Here is a 22,039-nt window from a genome sequence, read left to right on the forward strand (position 1 = left end):
TCTACTGTCTTATAATGCAAAAACATTCAGGTAGACAGTTGGTTTCTGGTGGAAAAAAAACCTACTGCTTGCTTTAGGAATTAAGTTGACTTTGATTCCAAGGCTATTGGATTGTTGCATTTCAATGCTAGACGCAGAGTTTTCATCGTTGATTAATCTCCATAAAATATGTTAGCACAAGGCAAGCAAGTACTTTATCAGCAAGAGCATTACCAACATGCATGTGAGCTGTCTTAGGGATGCAGGCGGCAGATCTTAAAAATATAATAGCAGCTTGGTGGGTGGTTGAGGGGCAAAACACTAGCAAAAAAACAATGACAGGAATCATCCAAGTTATGAGGCAGACACACCCATGTACATGCACTCGTGTATGACGTACACACCAATGTGAGGGTCATCTTTTTTTCCAGCAGTTACAAAAACCAAAGGGACTGAAAGAAAACGAAAAAGAGATGGAGAGGTAACATAAAAGGCAGAAACAGATTAAGGTAGGAACAAAGGAGAAATCACATGGGGGGAGAAGTAACAGACGAAGGACGCTGAAGGGAGGACTTCCAAACAGAAAGGAATTAATTAACAACTTTGTGGAAGGGTTGGGAACAACTGGATGCACAGGTAGTTGTAGGAGAAAACAGGGGCTGGAAGAAAGAATGAAGGTTAAAGGCATGATCCCGACGGTGGATACTTCACTGCTAAAAAATAACCTGTAGCTTATTTTTTGATAAGGTATTTACAACAAATCGATGAAGAAAGCTTTATGCTCATAAAAGCTCCTCTGAAATGCAATCATGATCATGGCTTGACTCCATTTGAGTTTACTCACAAAGCTTCAAATCATCAGCTCTATTATGCATAGCACAGACAACATGCTGTGGCATCCCCACTGACACCATCAGCACCTAAAGAGACAGTGCAGTTAATGCATAAAAACCAAAGGGACTGAAAGATTAATATTTGAGTCAAAACCATGTACTGCTACCTATGACAGTTCTGTCATCCATCCACAAGTTATAACATCATAAAGCTTCAAATCATCTCCATGTTCCCCAACAAAATATGGCAGGCTTTGTATAAACTAAATCCAGCAAACTCCAGTAATCATGCCTAGTATCAACTACATGCTATTACATATGTGCAGAAGATGCCAACTTCAAAATGAGACATTGCACATTGCTTTACTGAACGAGGCAATGACCTGCTAAAGAGAACAATAGCCTAAATTATTCACCGCATATTACCTTAGGATAAGGTAAAGAAAGATGCACAGGCCTACAAAATCTATTATTCAAATTTCACACCAAGTCCCCTACTTGAGTATGGTATTCATTCCAAGTAACATGTTGTTCCCATCAGGAACATACATGACATTGGGAGTCCTAGACAGGGTTCCAGCAATTTCCCTTGAAGCTTCGATCCGCCGCAATTCAATCAAACCCGGACCAGCAAGGGCAGTGGCCTCTGAAATTAGCCTAGCCGACTCACTCTCACCCTCAGCTCTGACGACGGCCGCCCGCATTTCCTGCTCTGCCTTAGCCACCACAAACTTAGACCGCTCAGCCTCCTGCTGTGCAACTTGCTTCTGTTCAACAGCGCGCGAGAACTCTGCGCCATATGAAAGGTGGGTGATGGCCACATCATCAAGGAGGATGTCAAACTCTTTGGCGCGCTGGAGTAGGCTTTCACGGACAAGGGCTGACACATATGGGCGCTCCGTCAGAAGCTGGTCTGCATTGAACTGTGCAACTACAGCTTTAAGTACCTCGTTGCCAATGGAAGGCAGGACCTTCTCATTGTACTCTACGCCAAGTCGCTTGAAGATGTCAGGAAGCTTGTAGGAATCCGGCCGATACAGGACACGGAGGGTCAGATTCACCATCTGCAGGTCCTTCGTCCCTGTCACAGAGGAAACCGAGTGTGCATGTGTCCTGACATCAAAAATAACAGGCCTCTGCAGCCATGGTATCAGAACGTGGGTGCCTTCACCCACAGTTTTGTCTAAGACCCCGCGAAAGCGATCAAATATTACAGCCTGCTCTCCGCCATCGACAGTGTACAGAGAAGCGCTCAGCAGGCTGCCACCTAGAGCAAATGCAATCGCTGCTTGGGAGACCTTCTGCAGAAGCTTTGGAGCACTCATGTCCAAGAGTTCTGGCAAAAAAACCTGGAAGCAAAAAATTGCGGTAAAAACACAACCCTAAAAGATACTTCTGAAACCCTAACACCAATACTAGAAACCCTAATGAAATCCTGATAATTCTGAATGCCCCCGCCGAATCCCTCACCCTAAATCTACCTCAGCAAAAACGTAATCTAGCCTGAAAACTGTGCAAAACCTGTGAAACCTAACCCCAGCACTACATGAAACCAGAGAAAACCTAACCCCAGAACTTAGAAACAAAAAGAAACAGAACAGCTCCAGAAAAACCCTAACCAGAGAGCTCACCAAAATTAAAACACTCACAGATGCCTGCTCGTAACGTGCATGCCAAGAAGGCTTTTAAAAAGAATTGAACTTTGCAACTTTGAAAGCGTGGGGATGAAGAGAGCAACCCTAAAGTAAACGAGACCTTTCACACCAGCCTTTTCACACGCACGGCCGAGAGAGGCCGCCCACAGTCTCCTGTCACCGCTCTCGCATATATACCCAAATTATTGGGTCGTAGAGTACTCAACAAGGTCATGGGCCATCATGGCTCACTTGTGGTATTTGAACCAATTGTCTTCATGCCTAATTAATTCAAAGAACACAAGTCACGTTTCCCCTTGGTTTCTAACGTGGTTGTAACGGCTCCTCCATGTGGTTGTTAAAGGCTCCTCCATTTCTACAATTTCGTGGATTATTCAAATCCATGCTCGAGAATCCATGCCAAGCATCTAATGATGTCTCTCCATGTTGTCTTACACGTGTGGTTACTTTTGTGATGAGCATGGAAACATGTTCCATTTCAGCTCATTTTGTTACAACAAAATATCATAATTTTTTGACATGAATAGCGTGAATACCTTGACCAGTCATATGATGATACATGTCACCCACACCTTATTAATGGGTCAACCGCCCCATACCCCTCACTTAGTTTATATATTTTTCTATTTTTTAACCTTCTTCTATACTTTTCTTTTTCTTTTTCTCTTCCGTTTTTGCTCCTACATCATCACTTTCGACTCCGATAGTAGTTGGTCACCACCCCTAGCGATACCAAGGTAGCCGAGCAGTCTTGCTTCTTGTTTTCCCTCATGTATTCCATCATCTTATATGGTTAGATATGTTCTCTCAATGTCGCAAGGCTGAGACCATTAATATTGTCTCTCGCACAATCGTATGCTATAAACATGCCCAAGCTTTCACTCTACCAGTCTCTAACTCAAACCCCAATATGACTCTCTTGGTTCTATATAGCAAAAACCCTAAAATTGAGTTTTACTTGTTGTCTTGACCATTGTAGTCAAAAACTAGAGTTGTTTTTCATGCCAGAATAACCTACTCTAATCAAGAGGGAAATACATGAATTTACTCATTCACACCTTCCTGAGTATAGCTCCTGCATAGATTTGAGATAATCTTGATTTTTTAATTTTTGAGTTCAATTTTACAGTCCTTTTCAACGTGAATTTTCTCAAAATATATTGCCAAACCATCTTGATTTAAGCCTTTCTTTAATCAACCTACATATAAACCCTAGTTTTTTTCATCATTTGCCTAGATCTAGGGAATCTTGGCAGTTTGAAAAAAAACTGTCAGTTGCTGTGCAAAATCTTGGTGCAGTTTTCAAGAAAGTGCGCAAAATATGACTCTATGCAGAATTGTTGGTGCAGAGTGTTGCAGTTTGTAGATTCAAGAAGAGTTTGCAGAGACAGAGTTGTGCAGAGTACAATTTACAAAGATTATGATACAGTTTCCAAAGATAAGTGTGCTTGATCAAGGTGTATGTGTAGACTATTAATTACAAAAATCTTGAACTATTTACAATAGTTTGGTTGATTATTGATCTAGGTTGATTAAGAGCAAGTGTTTCTTATTAATCTTGGTGGAAATAATCATAATCTTGTGAGATTTTGAAGTAAATACACCAAGAAAAGTGCATTGAGAACACTATTTGCAAGCACACACAGTGGACAGCAATGTCTTTGATGTAGTTTCATTACTGAAAAGTTCTATTATAGATCTATGCATCAATGTTATGCAAAGGTTTGATGAATACAAGAGTTTCAAACAGATCTTGGAAAGCACAATGGCTCACAACAGTCTTAAACAAACTGCAATAGACTAAGCTACTAACTAGGTTTCAAAAGCTTGATTAACTAATTGTAGCAGTTGATTCAAGGTCTTGAGGATTGTTGAGAATTGCCTTTCTACTCTATGATTTTCTCTAGTATTCTTTGCAAGCCATGGAGAAAGATTGAAGAAGCCTACAACAAGCACGAGAACATTCAGCTAATCTTTGCTCCAAGAAAGATTGCAGAGTTTTGCAATAGCTTTTTAGAGCCTGTTAAGGTTTTAGCAGTTGCAACATAACACACTTTGAGTTTTCAACAAGGTTGACCGCTTTTGTAAGAGCAGTTTAGAGCATGATAGGCTTCTAGCAGAGGCAGCATCACTTTGCAAGCTTCTATGACATCTTTTCACAGGATGTTAGGATTTTCAACGAAGAAGAAAGGAACACTGAAGAGAGCACCCTCACCTATACAAAGGATCGTCTTATATTTAGTTGCAATGTTGAGCTATTTGGTGGATTTTGTTGGCCTGAGCAGTGATCTACTTGGCCAACAACATCCTTTTTAATAGTTTGTAGCAGCGACGTATCAATCTAAAAGAATTGGACAACAAGGCTTTGGCATTTTAACTAGTTTTGGGCTTTATGCTGGCAACAATCTACTACAATCCTCAAAATAAATACGTAAATTTTTGCTTTCGAGAACGAAATGATTGTATGACCATCGGAAAGTTACCAGGGAAGTATATTAAGGCTATTCAGGGCAGTAGGTAGAAGCAATATGCTAACCAAACAAGGTCAAGTCAGATATTTAAAGAAGGGGATATGATATTTCTCCAAGTGGGACCCAAGAGAAGTTCTCTATCCTTGGGAAAATATAGAAAATTCTCTTTTATATACTATGGAACTTATCTGATTCCTAAAAAATAGGGGATCAAGATTATGAACTTCTGTTGCCTCCTTATTTGAACATTCACAATGTATTTCAAGTCAACTTGCTTAAAAAGTATGTGCCACGCCCTAGACATATCTAAGGTGTAATGAGCAAGACATTTCCCCAGCCCAAGGTAAGTTAGAACTAGAACTCGAGGTAATTGTAGGAGAAACTTCTCAAGAATAGAACCTAAATGAAACAATAAGCTTAGTGCGTAGCTCTTTGTGATCTTATCACTCATTGGTCTCTTGTGTTGAGTATTCTCACTCTCCAATTGTGTAGTATTCTTTCTTGGTTTAGTTCTGTCTCTAACTAACAAAACCAAGATCTAGATACCCCTTTTTTAGACTTTGCTGGTCAGCCATGCTTACTCATGCTTTTGGCAACTTGGCATGACTACTACAGGGTTTCAACCACTCTTGTTTCTTCACACACTCATCAGTGGTTCTTCACGCATGCGTTCTTCACACAGGTGATGGTGCTTAGGGCTATTGACTCTTCACACATTGCTGATAGGTCTTCACACAGTTGGCAAGCTGTTGCTTCTCTTCACACAGCCACATTGGGTTGTTTCTTGGTACATCGCTCCATGTTGATGTCACATGGCTCATTTGTCACTTGTAGGAGCTTCGCATAGAAGCGCATTATTTATAGAGGCCCTCGCTCCCTTGCACTTGTTAGAGCTCCACAAAGAAGCGTTCACAAACAAGTGAGTGTTTCATAGAGATCGCCACCTTAGAGTTTCACAAATGAGGGTAGATTTTGATGTCATGTACATTTGTCACTTTCAAGAACTTCACAAATAAGCACACTACTACCCTAAAGTTGTTTGAGCTTAAAAAAGAAGTTTTCACAAAGAAGCAAGTGTTTCATAGAGATCGCCACCTTGGAGTTTCACAAAGAAGGGTAGATTTTGCAGATCATAGCAAAGACCACCACCTTGATAATTTTGGAGCTTCAAAAAGAAGTATTCACAAAGAAGCATGTGTTTCATAGAGATCGCCACCTTGGAGTTTCACAAAGAAGGGTAGATTTTGCAGATCACAACAGAGACCACCACCTTGATAAGTTTGGAGCTTCACACAAAAGCATAGATTTTATAGAGGTCTCTCTTGATGAAGTTGGATATTCACAAAGAAGCAAGGAAGGTTGGAGCTTCATAGAGAAGCACTCATTCTAGATAGAGGTCTCTCTTGATGAAGTTGGAGCTTCACAAAAGGAAGGACATAAATAGTAGTAAGAGTATAATCACTCTCTCTTCCACTCTCTCTAACAGAGATGCTCACATAGAGTCTCTCTCTCTCTCTCTCTCTCTCTCTCTCTCTCTCTCTCTCTCTCTCTCGCTTGCTTGTACTAACATAAAATTTAAAGAAGAGAACCATTAAATGAAATAGCCCACAAAGTTTCTTTCGCTTTCAACTCACTTAACCACTCAACAAAATAACCCACAAAGGTGCTTTCTCTCTCAACTTACTTAACAATGCCATGTTGGTGTATGAACTAGGAGAAAACTAATCATCAAACTCACAAAGAAATCCACTAAGAAAAAGGCTACCTCCCCATAAAACTACTCCTAGGATGTAGCTCCCTTAGAAAGTGGCTCTGATATTATATTGGAGTTTGGTAGCTTGGCACAAAGCTTAAAGAAAACTAAACTTAGTTAGCAAGGAAAGCACAAAGCTTAAATTCAAATAGAACTAATCTTATTACCAACAAACAAGTACTTAACTAATATCCACCCAATGAGACCAAGCATTATGGAGGCATTATGTAAGCTTATCTCAAGCATCGTTAGCTTGACCTTGTTACTAAAAACAATTATTTAACTAATATCCTGACACGAGACCCTTTTTGTACTTCTTGAAGGAATAATTAAAAACTCATAAAATATATCAAAAATTAAAATAAAGACTTGAATTAAATTGAAATCAAATCACATAGCATAACATAAGGCAAGAGTGAAAGAATAACATCACCATCAAGACAAGATTGGGTGCAATCTCCCCCCCATGTCGTGTAGCTCCACTTCCCACCACAACATGAGTATTTAGAGAATTTTATTTCATAAAATAGCCCAAGGAGCTAAGAATATATGAGCGTACAAATTGGGATTCCTTTTCCCACTTTTGGGATATTACTTTACACATTTTTAACCATATGAAGTCTCCTAAGGTTTGTACATATAAAAACCTTTGCCCAAATAAAATTGTTAGTGGGCCTTGTTACATAAAATGACTTTGTGCATATATACACCTATATATTAATCTTGTGTCCACTTGCACATTCCATTAAGTTGAATCCTACATAAAATAAATTAAACATATTTTTGTACGATTATTAATTCATCAAAAATATACCTGTAAACAGTCCTCTCGTTGAGGAAGCAATTGTCCTCAATTGTATAAGAAAAATGCCAAGAGAACAAGATTTTTGATGTCATAACTTGCAAAGTAAACTCAAAGGTCCGAACATGGCTCAGAGGCACAAAGGCATGGCTCAGAGGTTCTTATGGACATGGGATACCAATCAAGAAAAACTCGTGAGACACCAAAATTGGTGATCGTCACACTGATTATCAAATAAAAAATAACATGTACAAAAAGTTTAATACAAAAGAAAAATGATCATCATCTTCACACCTCTCTAAATGCATCAGCCATACGACACCTCAATCGGTACCCTCGTATAGTGTGACACCTCAATCGATACCCTCGCACTTCTCGTTGCTATACTCAGACAGTATCTGCATTAGTCAAACAATTAATTGAACACGTCAATTAATCCCGTCGTCGTCTTGAGATATAGACAATCCATAAATAATCAAATAACATCCATACACATGTTTTCTAGGCATAAGTACCTCGGGAATCACCCCTCCATACGAACCAACTGAAGCAAATAGTGAAGGCGACCACACACATGTTTGCTGTAGGTGTAAGTACCCCGAGAATCACCCCTCCATACGAGCCAACTGAAACAACAGTGGAGGCACAAAAGCATGCCATATATGGGTGTCCCCGATATATAGTGGCATAAACACATGAGAGGATGACTTCATGATTGGTGTGGAAGACTAGATTTACACAAAATGCATATGCAATGAACCAATCAAATGAATGTATATAAGACGAGTTTAAGTGTCCCATACCACATAGGCACATTGTACATACACAAATAGGATGGTAGAAAGATAGAAGACATAAATGTGTCTGGAGTAAGTATATGAAACCAATCTGATGTCCCATACCACCAAATTAATTTCATACATCACTTCCTTCAAAATAGAAGTTTGAGGCGGAGTGGCCAGTTCCCTCTGAAACTTAAATTCTGACACAATTTTTCTCTATTTAGAAATTTCATTTAAGTTATTGAACTTGAACTAATCCTAATGTTGACTGTAAGGTTCATTAATTAGATTATTAGGTTGGAAAGAGATTATAGAAATACTTATGAAAAATTTGTATAAAAGAAAGTGAATATATGTATATACATACCTCTATCGTTGGTGTCATTAAAATTATCTGTTAAAAGAATTTTGACACTCAAGGATACGTGAGATTATAAACCAAAAGTAGATGAAATTGATTAAGTAAACAAGTCTAGATGATGAAAGGTTAATTTACTTTTGAAGTTGAAATAAACTTCAATAATAAACACGAAACTCAAGTGTAGAGAGTCGTACCTTTTTATATATTCAACTGTAATGATACTTTAGATTGAGAAAAATGAGAAAAAAAACCCGAACGAATTGAAATATAATTATTATTCCATATGTAACTCTACGATTATATTTAATTATGAATTCATAAGAAATAAAATCTTAAAGTTTTATCAATGAATATTTAAGCATGATCACTATTATAAGAACAGGGATGAGAAACTTACTTGGAAGGTGTTTGAGTCACTGTATGAAAGATAAAATTTACTTAGAAATATTAGAAGAATTATTTACTTAGCTATGAAGGATAGGAACTTACTTGCAAGTGTCGAACAACCTTGCTACAAAATACATCATTAAAAGGTCACAAATATTACAAGTATATGTGATGTTTCAATTATGGAAAATAGAGGAACTTACTTGTGTTGGACTGTAAAAAGTTGAAAGAAAACAAATTGATGAGTAAAAATTTTCATTTTATACAAGTAATCAAATTACAGAAGGTGAATACTTAGCTGGTAAATCATCAAAAATTTTACATATACTAATCTGTAAGCTAGTTTCAATTCATAACTTCAATTGTTAACCTCTAAAATTTAGAGGGTGTAGTTATTAGTTAGCTTTCACATGTAATTCATAAAAGTTGGGAGCTTGTATGTCGAAGAGAAGTTGTTGTCCTCCAAGTTGACTTGTGATAATTAACAATCCCTAATAAAATCTATAAAAAGCAAACCTTGACAAAACTTTTAAAGGTCTAATGTTGGTTGTAGTCCGTGAAATCCTAAATTTAACCTCCAAAAAAGCAATGGTAGAAGAATTTAAAAAGTATTTGTTTATCTTGGTTGATTACAAAAGACCTTAATTATAGCAATCAATATATAAAAGCTTTGCTATATAGGCTTATATTATAAGTTTTATAATATGAGGCTTTATTACATGGCTTTAATAATCAAAGCTTAAACCTTTGTGTGGCAAATGATGGTGGTCAGTACATAGTGGCGAGATGGGTGATGGCCAATTTGAAACTAAAGGGAGAAAAAGGGGCACTCAAGATAGCAATATATATTTAAAAGCCTTGAAATAATAATAATAATAACAATAAATAAAATAAAGCTTGGCAAGGCTATAATGTGAATCGGCCATCGCATAGCATAAAGCGGACTGCAATTCTAAAATGGCCCGACGCCGAAAGGTGGAGAGAGAGAGAGAGACATATATATATATATATATATATATGGTTTGTTATATATAAGCTTATCAAGCTTTATTATTAAAAGCTTAATAAAGCTTTTAATCAAGTAAGCTTTATTAATAAAAGCTTACAAAGCTTTTGGAAAACATAAGCCTTGAAAACTTAAAGCAATAAGCTTTTAAAAGCTTTTGGAAATGAGTACTTAAAGGTTTCAGCTCGATAATATATATTTATATATGCATATACATAAAATATATCAAAAATTAAAACAAATACTTGAATTAAATTGAAATCAAATCACATAGCATAACATAAGGCAAGATTGAAATAATAACATCACCATCAAGACAAGACTGGGTGCAATCTCCCCCCCATGTCGTGTAGCTCCACTTCCACGACATGAGTATTTAGAGAATTTTATTTCATAAAAATAGCCCAAGCAGCTAAGAATAGATGAGCGTACAAATTGGGCTTCCTTTTTCCACTTTTGGGGTATTGCTTTACACATTTTTAACCATATGAAGTCTCCTAAGGTTTGTACATATAAAAACCTTTGCCCAAATAAAATTGTTAGTGGGCCTTATTACATAAAATGACTTTGTGCACATATACACCTATATATTAATCTTGTGCCCACTTGCACATTCCATTAAGTTGAATCCTGCGAAAAATAAATTAAACATATTTTTGTACGATTATTAATTCATAAAAAAATATGATAAAATATATACCTGTAACATATCCACCTAATGAGACCAAGCATTATGTAAGCTTATCTCAAGCATAGTTAACTTGACCTTGAATTTCTACTTAATCACTAAGATTAACATAAGCTTGAGAATGATAAACAACACTCACTATAACTAATGCAAGAGCTCATATTCTACAAAGGATCACTAAGCGTGTAGTATTACCACAACTGGTACAAAGCCCAATGGCTATCTAGTACAATGAGTGTTCTCACCAAGAGTTAGATGGTGGTTATATAGGAGGAGGAGAGGGCCGCCTAGATGATGATCAATTAAGCTTCACCCCACAAGTTCTCTTATCTCCTCATCCATGCAAATTGACCCTAGGTTATATGCATAAACCAAGGCTAGCTATTCCTTGATCTATACTAACCTAAGGCTGAAACCATTTCCACTAACTTTCTCTTTATAACACATGATGGATATCAATATTATTCCCAACACTTACCTCAACGTCAACGATGGATCTTCGCTCTAGTGATTCTACAACTGGACTACACCTACGTAGTCCAACCAAGTTGTGGTATACTTATCTTGCTAGCTTACCTAATTAGCATGTTCATATTATGGATTACTTGTACAAAGTACTCTAGTACTTATGTTGGTTTTCAATTATCTTTTATAGACCTCTTTAGAGAGCAACAAGTGGAAGAAGATTTTAGCCTTCCATTTCCGTGTGTCTTCTCCATCGTTGTGTTCAGAGTGTGTGTGTGCTTGCAAGAGCTTAAGCTCTCTGTCCTCCCCCAATCTTTTCATGGTATCAAAGCCTAGTTTAGGCTAAGGAGATGAGCGATAAGAAAAGGAAGCTACAAAGGTAAAGGAAATGATACACACGTAAGAGTATCATTATTGTTTTCCCTTTCTCGTTTTCTGGTATGACACCCCCTGGGTAGCTTTGGGAGCTACATATCTTTGTTTAAGGAGTTGTCTTCGTAGATCTGGAGGTACCTGTGTTATGCGTAGTACTTTATACTATAAATTTAGGGTCATATTTACATTTCAAGCTTGTTTCAGTCTCTGTTTGGCCACTGTAAAAGGTGTTTTTAGACAATTTTTGGAAGTTCTCGTTTAAAAATATATTTTGCTAAATATTTTGAGTCCCTATTGTTGTAAACTCACTCTTGTAAATTGGATCTTCTATATACAAACCTTGCAATACATCATCAATCATAACTCGTACATACGTGACCATGCATTTGAACGAACTCATGTGGTCCAAATGTTGGCACCCACGTCGATGACATGATACAACACGCATGAGTAGAATCAGGATAATAAACTTGAACCTCTTTAAACTTACGAGAAGTCTCTAGAGGGAGTACTTGAATAGTGTGCATTTGCTTTTCTTTACTTTGATCATGCTGATTTTTCTCATTTTTTCCATGTAGTGAAAACATAAATTTTCTTTTTTAGCTCTTTTAAAATCTTCATGCTTCGAATTTTTTTGTAGTCTTTTAGTCTTCTTGGATTGGTCATTCTTTTGGTTAGGTCCCTTTCTTTTATTTTGACCTTGATGCTTGGAACCCTCAGACACACTAGATGTCCGTTGTGCATTATGCGCACGCTTTTTCTTTTCGACTATGTTGTCAAAGCAAACTTAATTGCTTCTTCTAAAGTTTTCGGCTCATTTTGTTTAACTTGATTCTTATAGTCTGAATTTAATCTGCAAATAAATTCATGAATTTTTTGAAAGTCATCCATACCTTTCAACTTGAGAATGATTTCTCGATAATTGCAGATAAAAGACTCTCATTTAAAGTTATTCTATGGAAAAAAACATGTTTCTTTGGTTAATACTTCACTATGGACTCTAGACAAGCCAAAAGGCACTTCACATGGATTCACGTGGATTCACATGGACATTGGAGATGGTATAGAGTCTCCCTATACGCATACCTTTATTGAACTAAAAGGAAATTGGCTTGGATAGTTCACATGGACATTGGAGATGGAATATATACACCTTTATTGAACCTATGTAAACATTTATTTCTTGATCTTTACCCACATAAATTGCTCGACTCTCAAAGTACGCATGTTTGTTGACTCAACACGCTCATTCAGCATATACACATGCCTTGACCTCTAGTTATGCACATACCACATACCATACACATACCTTGACTCAAGATATGCATGTTACTTAAGTCCCATTGAGGAATTTCAAAATTGGGTGAGACTGAGATTAAAAATTCTAGAACTTGTACACTTTCCTAATTTCACCACAAACTCTTCCTTTGAAAATCATCACGGAGGCTAGTTTGAAATAACTTCTTGTTCAATGATAGTGCAACCAACTTGCAACTCACTACCCTCAGTGGGAACTTGTTTGAGTTATCCCATTCTTAAATTTTTAGGAGACGAGTGATAGTGAATCAACCCATAGGTCGATTCTCTCATCCACATCTTCTAATCAAATTTTTGGGCTAAGCTTAAAAGCTTATTTGCATGAGGTTTTTTTGAAAGAGAAGGACAATACACGATCCGTATCGGATGGCAAGAGTGGTATACCTCCATGAGACCCACATGAGGACTAGGTTCCATAGACAATCAAGCATAGAAGGAGACCCATGTGGCTCAGGTAGATGAAAAGAATTCATGTAGAAACCTCTATTGGAGGACATTGCTCAACCATGATATTTCATGTAGGAACCTCTATTGGAGAGCATCACTCGACACCATCTACACCTATGGGATCTACCCATATGATCGAGACCCACGAAGTGCCCAATACCACCACTTACCACCATAGGAGAACCCATAGTATCAACACGGCCTATAAGCCATAAAGATTCACTTATTGAAGTCCATCACATGGGATATTATCCTCCATATGCCTCCAAATGTAGAGTGGATTCCCACCTCATTATTATCCCACCTAATGGAATATTATCCACCTCTCCCACCATATACACCTCCACCCTTTTGACTGGAGAGAGACTCGCAAGGTCCCATGAAGAGACTCACAAAGGTCAACCCCATCTATACCCATGAAGAAAGATGGTTTGGTGTGCCATATGCTTCATGAACCATATGAGTTTAGAATGCTCTCAATTGACAAGCCTTGTATTATGTGTATTGTCAAACAATGGGATATCATGAGAGCTAATTTCTATAGTCACGGCAACTTGTAAGGCCAACACCAAGCCTTTCCACCACCATCATCTAGTTCTTGAATGGAAATACATCCAATCAAGGATAAATAAAGCCCCAACAAGGGATACTCCACAGGTTAACATGGGTTTTCTCACATGTCATATCATAAGAAGGTGCCTTGCCATCTTACCCACATTTAATGGAAGCCTATTTTTTGTAAGACGGAATGTACTTTATTAAGTAGTCTTACCGTGTACTTAATGCCAAATAGGAAAGTCATAAACTTCATGTATATATTTTCTTAAGACTAAAATAGTGTCCATGGACCATTTTTAAGTTTTGCACGGCCCAATGTGAACACTATAGGCATTTATAAGTCAATGTTGACTTAATACACATTAATTTCCTTACAATAGAATACTTGTGATCTCTCCCTCTTCCCTACTCTCCTGCTTGTGTTTTGTTGGATCCTTGCATAGCTTGATGGTTACTTGCATGGATAGGTTTGAGTGTAAGGTTTTCTCTCTCATGAGCTTCTCCTCTATGAGTGAGAACCACCATGTAGGCCACCTTCTCCTCACTTGCATCAAGCTGATTGAAGCTCTACCTTCACTCCCATAGCCATGGAATCTCTCTACAAGCACCATGCAAGACTAGGAGTCCAAACATGACCATCATCATTGCTATTGCCATCGCCATCAACATTGCAATCATGCTAATAACTTCCTTACACTTAGTGTCAGTAGGAGTTGGACATTACTGCCTTTTTCTGTTCATTGTGGAGTTAGCCCTTTCTTAATGTATATGATTGATGACTTCTCTAAACATTTGTGTTGGTCTAGTCTCAATCCTCTCTCTTGCTTGCTCGACATGCATGTTTGTGGCCATCTCACGTCCTTGCCAATCAATAGGGAAAAATGAGAGATAAGGGGAATCACAAGAATGCTCACTAAACAGACTCGCCAAAATGATATATCATCTCATACGCGCATTTGCATGGTTTTGCAAACGGTAGCCCTACATTTTCATGTTGAGAAAATATAGGTAGGGTAAAATTCAAACTTCACGTGACTATTTAATTAGCCCTCTGCCTGCTCAAGCCTTAGTTTTTAACTAGCACCTCACTTTTTGCAATCCGATATTTCTTACGGTCTCAAGAGTCGTACAAATAATGTCTTCACTTTTTTATTACATCAATCACAACATATCTCAAGCATAGGCTATTTATGATTCAATTAGCTTTCTACTCTCAAACGCCATTGACCCACTATCTTGAAATATAGCTATGTCAATACCATAATCATGGGCATCCATTTCAACCACAAATGGGTTATTACATTCCACAATTTGGAGCATAGAAACTATAATAGATTCGTGTTTCAACTCTTTGAAACATTTGTCCAACTCCACAGTTCATTGTACTTGCCTTTCTCCACACCTTTAGAGAGATTTGAAAGAGGCAATGTAATGTTTACATAAATCCAAATAAAGCTATGAAGAAAATTTACAAACCCAAGAAAGTGATGCTTTTAAAAAATTGGCCACACTTTTTTTATTTTCTCATAGCCAATCTGATCACAATTAACCAAGATACAAAAGCTCATATTTAAAAAAATCACATTTACCTTATTTTTTGCAAACAAGACTTCTTTTTTTGAGAAATTCTATTACGTCCACCATGTTCCTTCAGGTTCTTACTAGGATGTCATCTAAGAAGACTCTCACAAGCAATTCCCAAATATGGACGAGAGATATCGTTTATCATCTATTGGAAAGTGGTTGGTGCATTAGTGAGCCCAAATGGTAATACCAATCTAATAGTGTTCGTATCTAGCTCCAAAGCCATGATTCTCAAATTAAACTTTAAGAAGTCACTCACCAAAATCATTGAATAAAGGTCATTCATCCTGGGTAAAAGATATTTATTGTTTAGGTGTGAACTTATTAAGACCCTCGTTATTCTCTCTCTTGTCCTTCTTGTCACCTTGCCTTAGACTTCAACTAGGAAAAAAGGTGACTCCACATCAGAATCATACATTTGAATGGTGCAACAATTTGTTTATCTAATCTTAGCTACTATTTATTGTATGTGGGGTCCACATAGGCTCTCTTTCTCCTCCATAAGACATTCATCCCTTACTAATACTAATGGCAATCTCAAATTTGGAAACCCCCTAGGTGTGTGGGAGTTTGTAGCCAAAAGAGACTGAACAAACCTCATATGATCCATATGGCAGCACCAAAGTGTAGGCAAGTGGGACTTGAATCAATAAGCCCCTACAGAGTGGATCACATATGATTCATACGATGGCACCAAGGAACGGGACTTCAAATATGATCGGGAGCCTGATGCATAAACTGCTACACCACCACTTCATAATACAAGGGGTTAAATGCTGGTCCTTCAATTGACCAATTATATCATACTAAACAATTTAAGGTGAGTCCTAGCATCTAAATAACCTAAGCCTCAATGAAGGGAACTTGAATATGATGGTGTGATGGATTATGCAACAATTTTTTTTTTGTTGTTTGCTTGTTTTGATATTTATCCTTTTTCTCTCTCAAAAATTTGGAATAAAAAATGTAGGAATGAATGCTCCATGAACTCTCTTAAACTCAAGAGGTGATATTATCTTCCCAATCTCTCACTTTCTTGAGGTTTGTGGCCTGCCTTTCTTTCAACTTGCTAACGCTCTCTTCTGCATGACCATCATCATTGTTTTCAAGCTTGCATGGAGGTTCGCTGCTGGCCGCCTTCACAAGGGAGTGCTCCATGGATCGCTTCTCACTCTGCTCTGCCAAGCATAGTATGGAGTGGCTGCACACCTCCGCCGCCTTCTCTGGGACAGCTGGCTTAAACCTCTGCAGCTCTGCATATCCCCTCAATACATACAACATGTAGTCATACACATGCTTCATGCTCACCTTGTCGGCACTGAACTCTTGCCCTTTTCTCCCCAAAGTCTTGGCCTGATACACAACAAAAATAAAAAGCGTGTGAGAGCTCAGCATGGCAAACCCAACCGTGAGTGCCCACATATAACTAGCATTGCATTTGAGCACCCAAAAGATATCATAAACCTAACAACTATCATCCCCTAATATCATGTCTCAATCCAAAGAGAGATTATAATCCTAATCATCATCATCAGCATTGTGTTAAGTCCTTGTGATCATTGCAAACATACACCCAAAAGGGTGCTTGGGTGAGGCTACAGTCTAAACAAATGATGTGCACCTTACAGGGATCGATTTTACGTACCTCCTCCAGATGAGCATTCCCCCAATCGACCGCAAACTTGATGGAGTTGCACATCTTGTCGGGTTCCGATCTCACAGGCCAGTAGTTAACGAGAGGCATTAGACCCCTTGAGAAGAAATCATGGTACCTTGGGGCGATGGACAGCATTGGAGAGCCACATGCCAGGATATATTTCAGGCTAACAGACCATCCGGATCCCTCGACATAGATCTTGTACCTGCTCTTGATAATAATTCAAGCATATGAGTTTTGCTTCAATCAGAGGACTTCGAACTCTTCTAGATCTGTGCTTGGGCTCTCTTAAAAGAAAGGTAAAAACCATGGCTGGGTTTGTAATGCAGTCGTCACCTGTAGTTGCATTGATTTGAAAGCTTCGAGCGATTGAACCCACTTGCCCCCTCGGCAATCCAGTCCTGCAGAAGGGAATACACCATGAGTTGTCTGCAATAATATCAGCCTTTCCTCATAGGAATTCCTTCTATACCAAGACTGTTGCATACTTTGCATAGATATGCCCTATTCCAATTCCCAACACTAGGAAGGCAGATCAGGCTGGACTTTGTCCAAAAACGTTGGGTGCAACAGGGAGCTCATGAGCGCATGTGTGCATGAGTGTAAGTTCCTCTCTCTCTCTCTCTCTCTCTCTCTCTCTCTCTCTCTCTCACACACACACACACACACACACACACACACACACACACACACACATGCAAGGTGGTGGGTGAGGTGCATGGCCACCCTTTCCTATGAAGGGAGATCCCCATTTCTATGACTAAGGAAGGAAGTTGCCTAAGTGAAAAAGGCACCCCACCTATTGGAGCCGCCACTCTACCACAAAATGCCATCACTCTGCTGCCAATGCACCGTACCCTCAGCCTGGCATGCTGCCCCTCTTCTGCTGCTCTGCTCTGCCATGTGCAGCTCTGCTCTGTGCACTGCCCTTTTCCGCTGGTGCCACCCTGTTGTGCTCCAATCCCACTGCCCCACTTGTGCAGCAGCGCTCAATCCCCACTGCCTCATCACAGCTCTGCCCAGCTCTGCAATAACAGCAACAAGGTCTGCCAGCTCTGCCCCGCCCAGATCCTCCTCTGCACCATCTGTATGGATATTCCTCGCTGCCCTGCTAAACCCCTTCAGAATGCAACCTGCTTCTGCAAGAGCAGCACCGTGAACTCCCCATATTATCTGACATATCTCGAAGTTCCTTTTTTTGGGACTGATAATGTCTTCACTGGCATGGCTCTCATCATAGCTTATGGCATCGAGCAAGGGCTGAAGCCTTTTACAGCTTGGGTTAACGGTGGAATTAGCATTCCATGGAGTCTTCTCACACATCCAGTCACTAGGAGAAGAAGATATGGTACCCTCAAAGCTTGTTTCATGGTGATTGTGGTTTTGTGCTGTAGCTATTTAAGTTTTGATCTTGTTAACAGTTCAGTAGTTCTGAGATCCGCACTCCAGATTTACACAAGTCTCTTCTATTTATGTGTGGGTTGATTAGATATATGTTTGTCTAATCAAAGGTTATTCATGATGTAAAAGGTAAAGGTGAAGAGCATCAACTGGAAAGTAAACAAATACATGCATGTTTATGTGCATGCGCATGCCAGTTTTCAAGGTGCAACTGCATGTGCACGAGCGCACACATGCATATACATGTGTGATTGAAACTGCATGCACACACATACATACATGTGTGATGCACATGCGTACATATATGCATGCGCACATGTATGTTCATCGCACATGCTACATACATGCATGTACATGCGGATGCAGGTTTTTCATGGTGCAATTGCACCATTTTCGTCACTAAGAGAATGCAAACTGGACTTGATGAGATTACTTGTGAAGCATCTGAAACTTATATTACCTGTCGAAAGATTTCTGCATTCCAAGCAGATGAATTGCAACTCAAAAGATTCGTCCTTACACCTGCCATGTATGGATTGCCTTTCCAATGGGCACTTGGCCTCCTATCTTCCCAGAATGTGGTGTTCGAGCCCTTTAAAATGCTAGCAAGTTCCTCGTTCCAGTCCCCCAAACCAATCTCTGGCCTAATAAAAACAAAATTAAGAGCTTATCAGTCCCCCACCGCATACAAAGCAGGCTATAAGAGACATCCTATCAAGCAAGGCTTATCAAACTCAAGAGCTTATCATGCCCACTCAAGCGAATGCGTACAGATGAATTTCTATGACAAGTTTCTTGTTAAAGACCAACCTCTAATAAAGATCAAGCTCGAGAAAATCCAACTCTCCCCATTTCAGTGATTAAAGTTTTCAATGCCCCAAGCTCCTGTCCAAGAGAATCCCAATGCACGGAGAGATGCAATGGCTTAAATCATTAAAGGCAATGATCAAACATGCACACACAAGTGCAAACATGCACACACATACATATATACCTGGATTGTAAAAGGGAATGATAAAAAGATGCACACATGCTCACAAACACAGGCACATGCACTCTCGCACACATGCATGCACGCACATGCATGCACGCACATGGATACACACACACACACGTGCATGCACATACAAGTGACATGCATGCTTATTTTAACCCGAAAACAGGAAGGAAGGAGAGTGTTTACCATCCCCAAAAGGACCAATCCGGAAATGGGATATCAAAGAAATCCGGGGTGCTGCAGTATCTCACCACGGGGGGTGGCAACTTCTTGCTGAAGTCTTGCTTGGAAACCTGAGGTAGATCCTCACAGTTAAACATCAAATCTACATCCGGTACCAAATTGGGGTAGAATTGCAGAAGCTGCAGTATACCCCAAACTGTGAACAGGGCCCTTGTCTGATAGCAAGGATGGTAAGGCTCCAAAAATAGCCTGTTTTTCACGATTATCACTCTGAAAGAGGCAAATTTTTGAGCTCTCTTGAGAAGCTTCCTTGTGATCCCCTTTGCCTTCCATGGGCCTAAATCCTCTTGTATCCATTTGAAATAGCTTGGGCACATGGTGGTGTCGTTCGAATTGAGATTCGGCCGGAGATTTGAATCCGGTTTCTTAGAACAGGTTGTGTATGCACACTGGAAAACCAGAGGAGCCCTTGTGAGCTTCTCCCAGAAGTTTTTGGTGCTGGGTCTCAAGTTGCCCCCCACTCTGTATGCAAGGATGTCTGATTGGAGCTGCAGATTCAAGCAAACATTAATCCACGGGTTTATATATTAATCGGCATAGCCAAACCATCTAAATGAATGCATTAATACATCATTTTGTGCAGTAGCTATCCTAATTACCCTGATCAATCTGATACAATGCCCTTTGCCATGCTGTGGGCAGTTCAATTGAGAAAATTTGTCCACTAATTAATTATTTTACGTGCTCTGAATATGATTTACCCTTGTACGGCAATCATTAATTAATCGTAAATTGGCTTAGTATGGTCTATAATTAGCCATAAAGCTTGTAATAACTCAAAATCCATAGGATTGTGGTAAGCTCTGATTATTTTCTTAAAGCACTGATTATCCAGATTTGTGAGCAATATTAGCCAATAAGGTTAGGATGGGGTTGCGAACCTTTTGGGTTGTGAAGTAGAGGGTAGTGGAGAGGGCGACGGCCAGCAAAAACAAGGCCGCAACGTTGATACGATGGAGGTTATTGAGCTTCACCCACGCCATAGCTCCCCCGCACCCACAAGAAAAGAAGCTCTGCAACTCTTTGCCATTAAAGCTTTAAAATAGTTAAGGCCCCATGACAACGAGAAGTGCAAATACACCCCTCTCTCTCTCTCTCTCTCCCTCCGGAGAGAGAAAGAGGGAGGGGGAGAGAGAGAGAGAGGTGTTGTTAGAGAGAGAGAGGGGTTGTTGGCGATGAGAGAGAGAGCCGCTTAACGTCGACTTTATTGACTTTATTGATCTAGAGAGATCAATCGACAGAGAGACTTGAACCGAGGTAGCTCCATGTCATCTCAAGGACAATTGACGGAGAGAGAGAGAGGGGTTGGGGGAAGAGAGAAAGAGGGAGGGGAGGGGGAGAGAGAGAGAGAGAGAGGGGAAAAGAGAGAGAGAGAGAGAGAGAGAGAGGGAACTTGACTAAGTCCTCATAAAAGTTAAGCAAAAGAGACAAGCCAGTAGACCCTTTTTAAAAAGATGTATTTCTTCCACAAAACAAAAATATGTTTACCATATCATATGCCCATGGTCAAGGAGACAAAATTTCCTAAAATAAAGAGTACATATTTTTTTGAGACCAATATTATATATATATATTATTGCAATAAAGAAACTTTATATCTTTCCAACCTCACCAGAGTCACCCAACAAGAGCAAATTTCACAACCTCTATTAAGCAAAGTGTATATTTTTCTCGAGAAAAATGAAGTGTATATTTATTTAGGTTGATGTTCTGGAAATAAACATATAGATCACAGTATGAGCTAGTGCACATGGAAAGTCACGTCTTCACATGCCATTTATATGAGTGTTCATCAAAGACATTTAAAACTTTTATAGAGTTATCCTTAAAAGATAGTTTTTTAAATCTTAAAAATATAACTAAAATACCTTGAAGCTTTTATTTTATTTTTAAATAAAGAAAATAAAATGAGCATCATACAAGTACTTTGTAAATAATTTGCACATTTAGTGTGAACATTGAAATTCCATACCTAACCATAAAGGGTTCAAGCATGAAGGTTGCCATACCCTTTCAAGGTGTCTTTATCCCTCCAAGGAAGGGCATTAAAAGAATTGAGTCTAACAAAAATTCTAAAACTTAAAGAGTGTGCAAGAAAGGGGAAAAAAAGGGTCCTCCAAAGTGTATTCATACTTGGAAATGGTTGATATTAGGTAAAAATAAAGCTAATTTGTTTTTGCATATTTTGTTTCATTCAATGCCTTTGCCATATTTTGTTTTTGCATATTTTGTTTCATTCAATGCCTTTGCCATATAAGAATGACAATGCTTATTTCTT

At 38.9% G+C, this 22,039-nt stretch overlaps 1 protein-coding gene and 1 pseudogene across 3 annotated transcripts; both read right to left on the reverse strand.

The window, feature by feature from the left end:
- Nucleotides 1-959: 959 nt before the first annotated feature.
- On the reverse strand, nt 960-2,562 carry LOC147608471 (prohibitin-3, mitochondrial pseudogene; annotated as a pseudogene). 2 transcript variants are annotated; one of them, XR_015264456.1, is made up of 2 exons: nt 2,462-2,562; nt 960-2,161 (listed from the first exon to the last, which is right to left on the reverse strand). The product of XR_015264456.1 is annotated as a prohibitin-3, mitochondrial pseudogene, transcript variant X2 (transcript). The 2 variants fall into 2 exon arrangements; XR_015264455.1 differs by having other exon boundaries at nt 2,444-2,562.
- Nucleotides 2,563-15,751: 13,189 nt separating this feature from the next.
- Nucleotides 15,752-20,863, reverse strand: LOC147608472 (uncharacterized). The gene is made up of 6 exons (XM_086789126.1): nt 20,643-20,863; nt 19,705-20,249; nt 18,982-19,165; nt 17,457-17,521; nt 17,109-17,325; nt 15,752-16,816 (listed from the first exon to the last, which is right to left on the reverse strand). The coding sequence occupies exons 1-6, from the start codon at nt 20,742-20,744 to the stop codon at nt 16,463-16,465; spliced, it is 1,467 nt and encodes a 488-aa protein (XP_086645252.1). The 5' UTR covers nt 20,745-20,863; the 3' UTR covers nt 15,752-16,462.
- Between the last annotated feature and the right edge of the window lie 1,176 nt (nt 20,864-22,039).

Source organism: Cibotium barometz, chromosome 53 (assembly GCF_041138505.1).
Source record: "Cibotium barometz isolate CiBa-2024 chromosome 53, ASM4113850v1, whole genome shotgun sequence".
NCBI classification, from domain to species: Eukaryota; Viridiplantae; Streptophyta; class Polypodiopsida; order Cyatheales; family Cibotiaceae; genus Cibotium; species Cibotium barometz.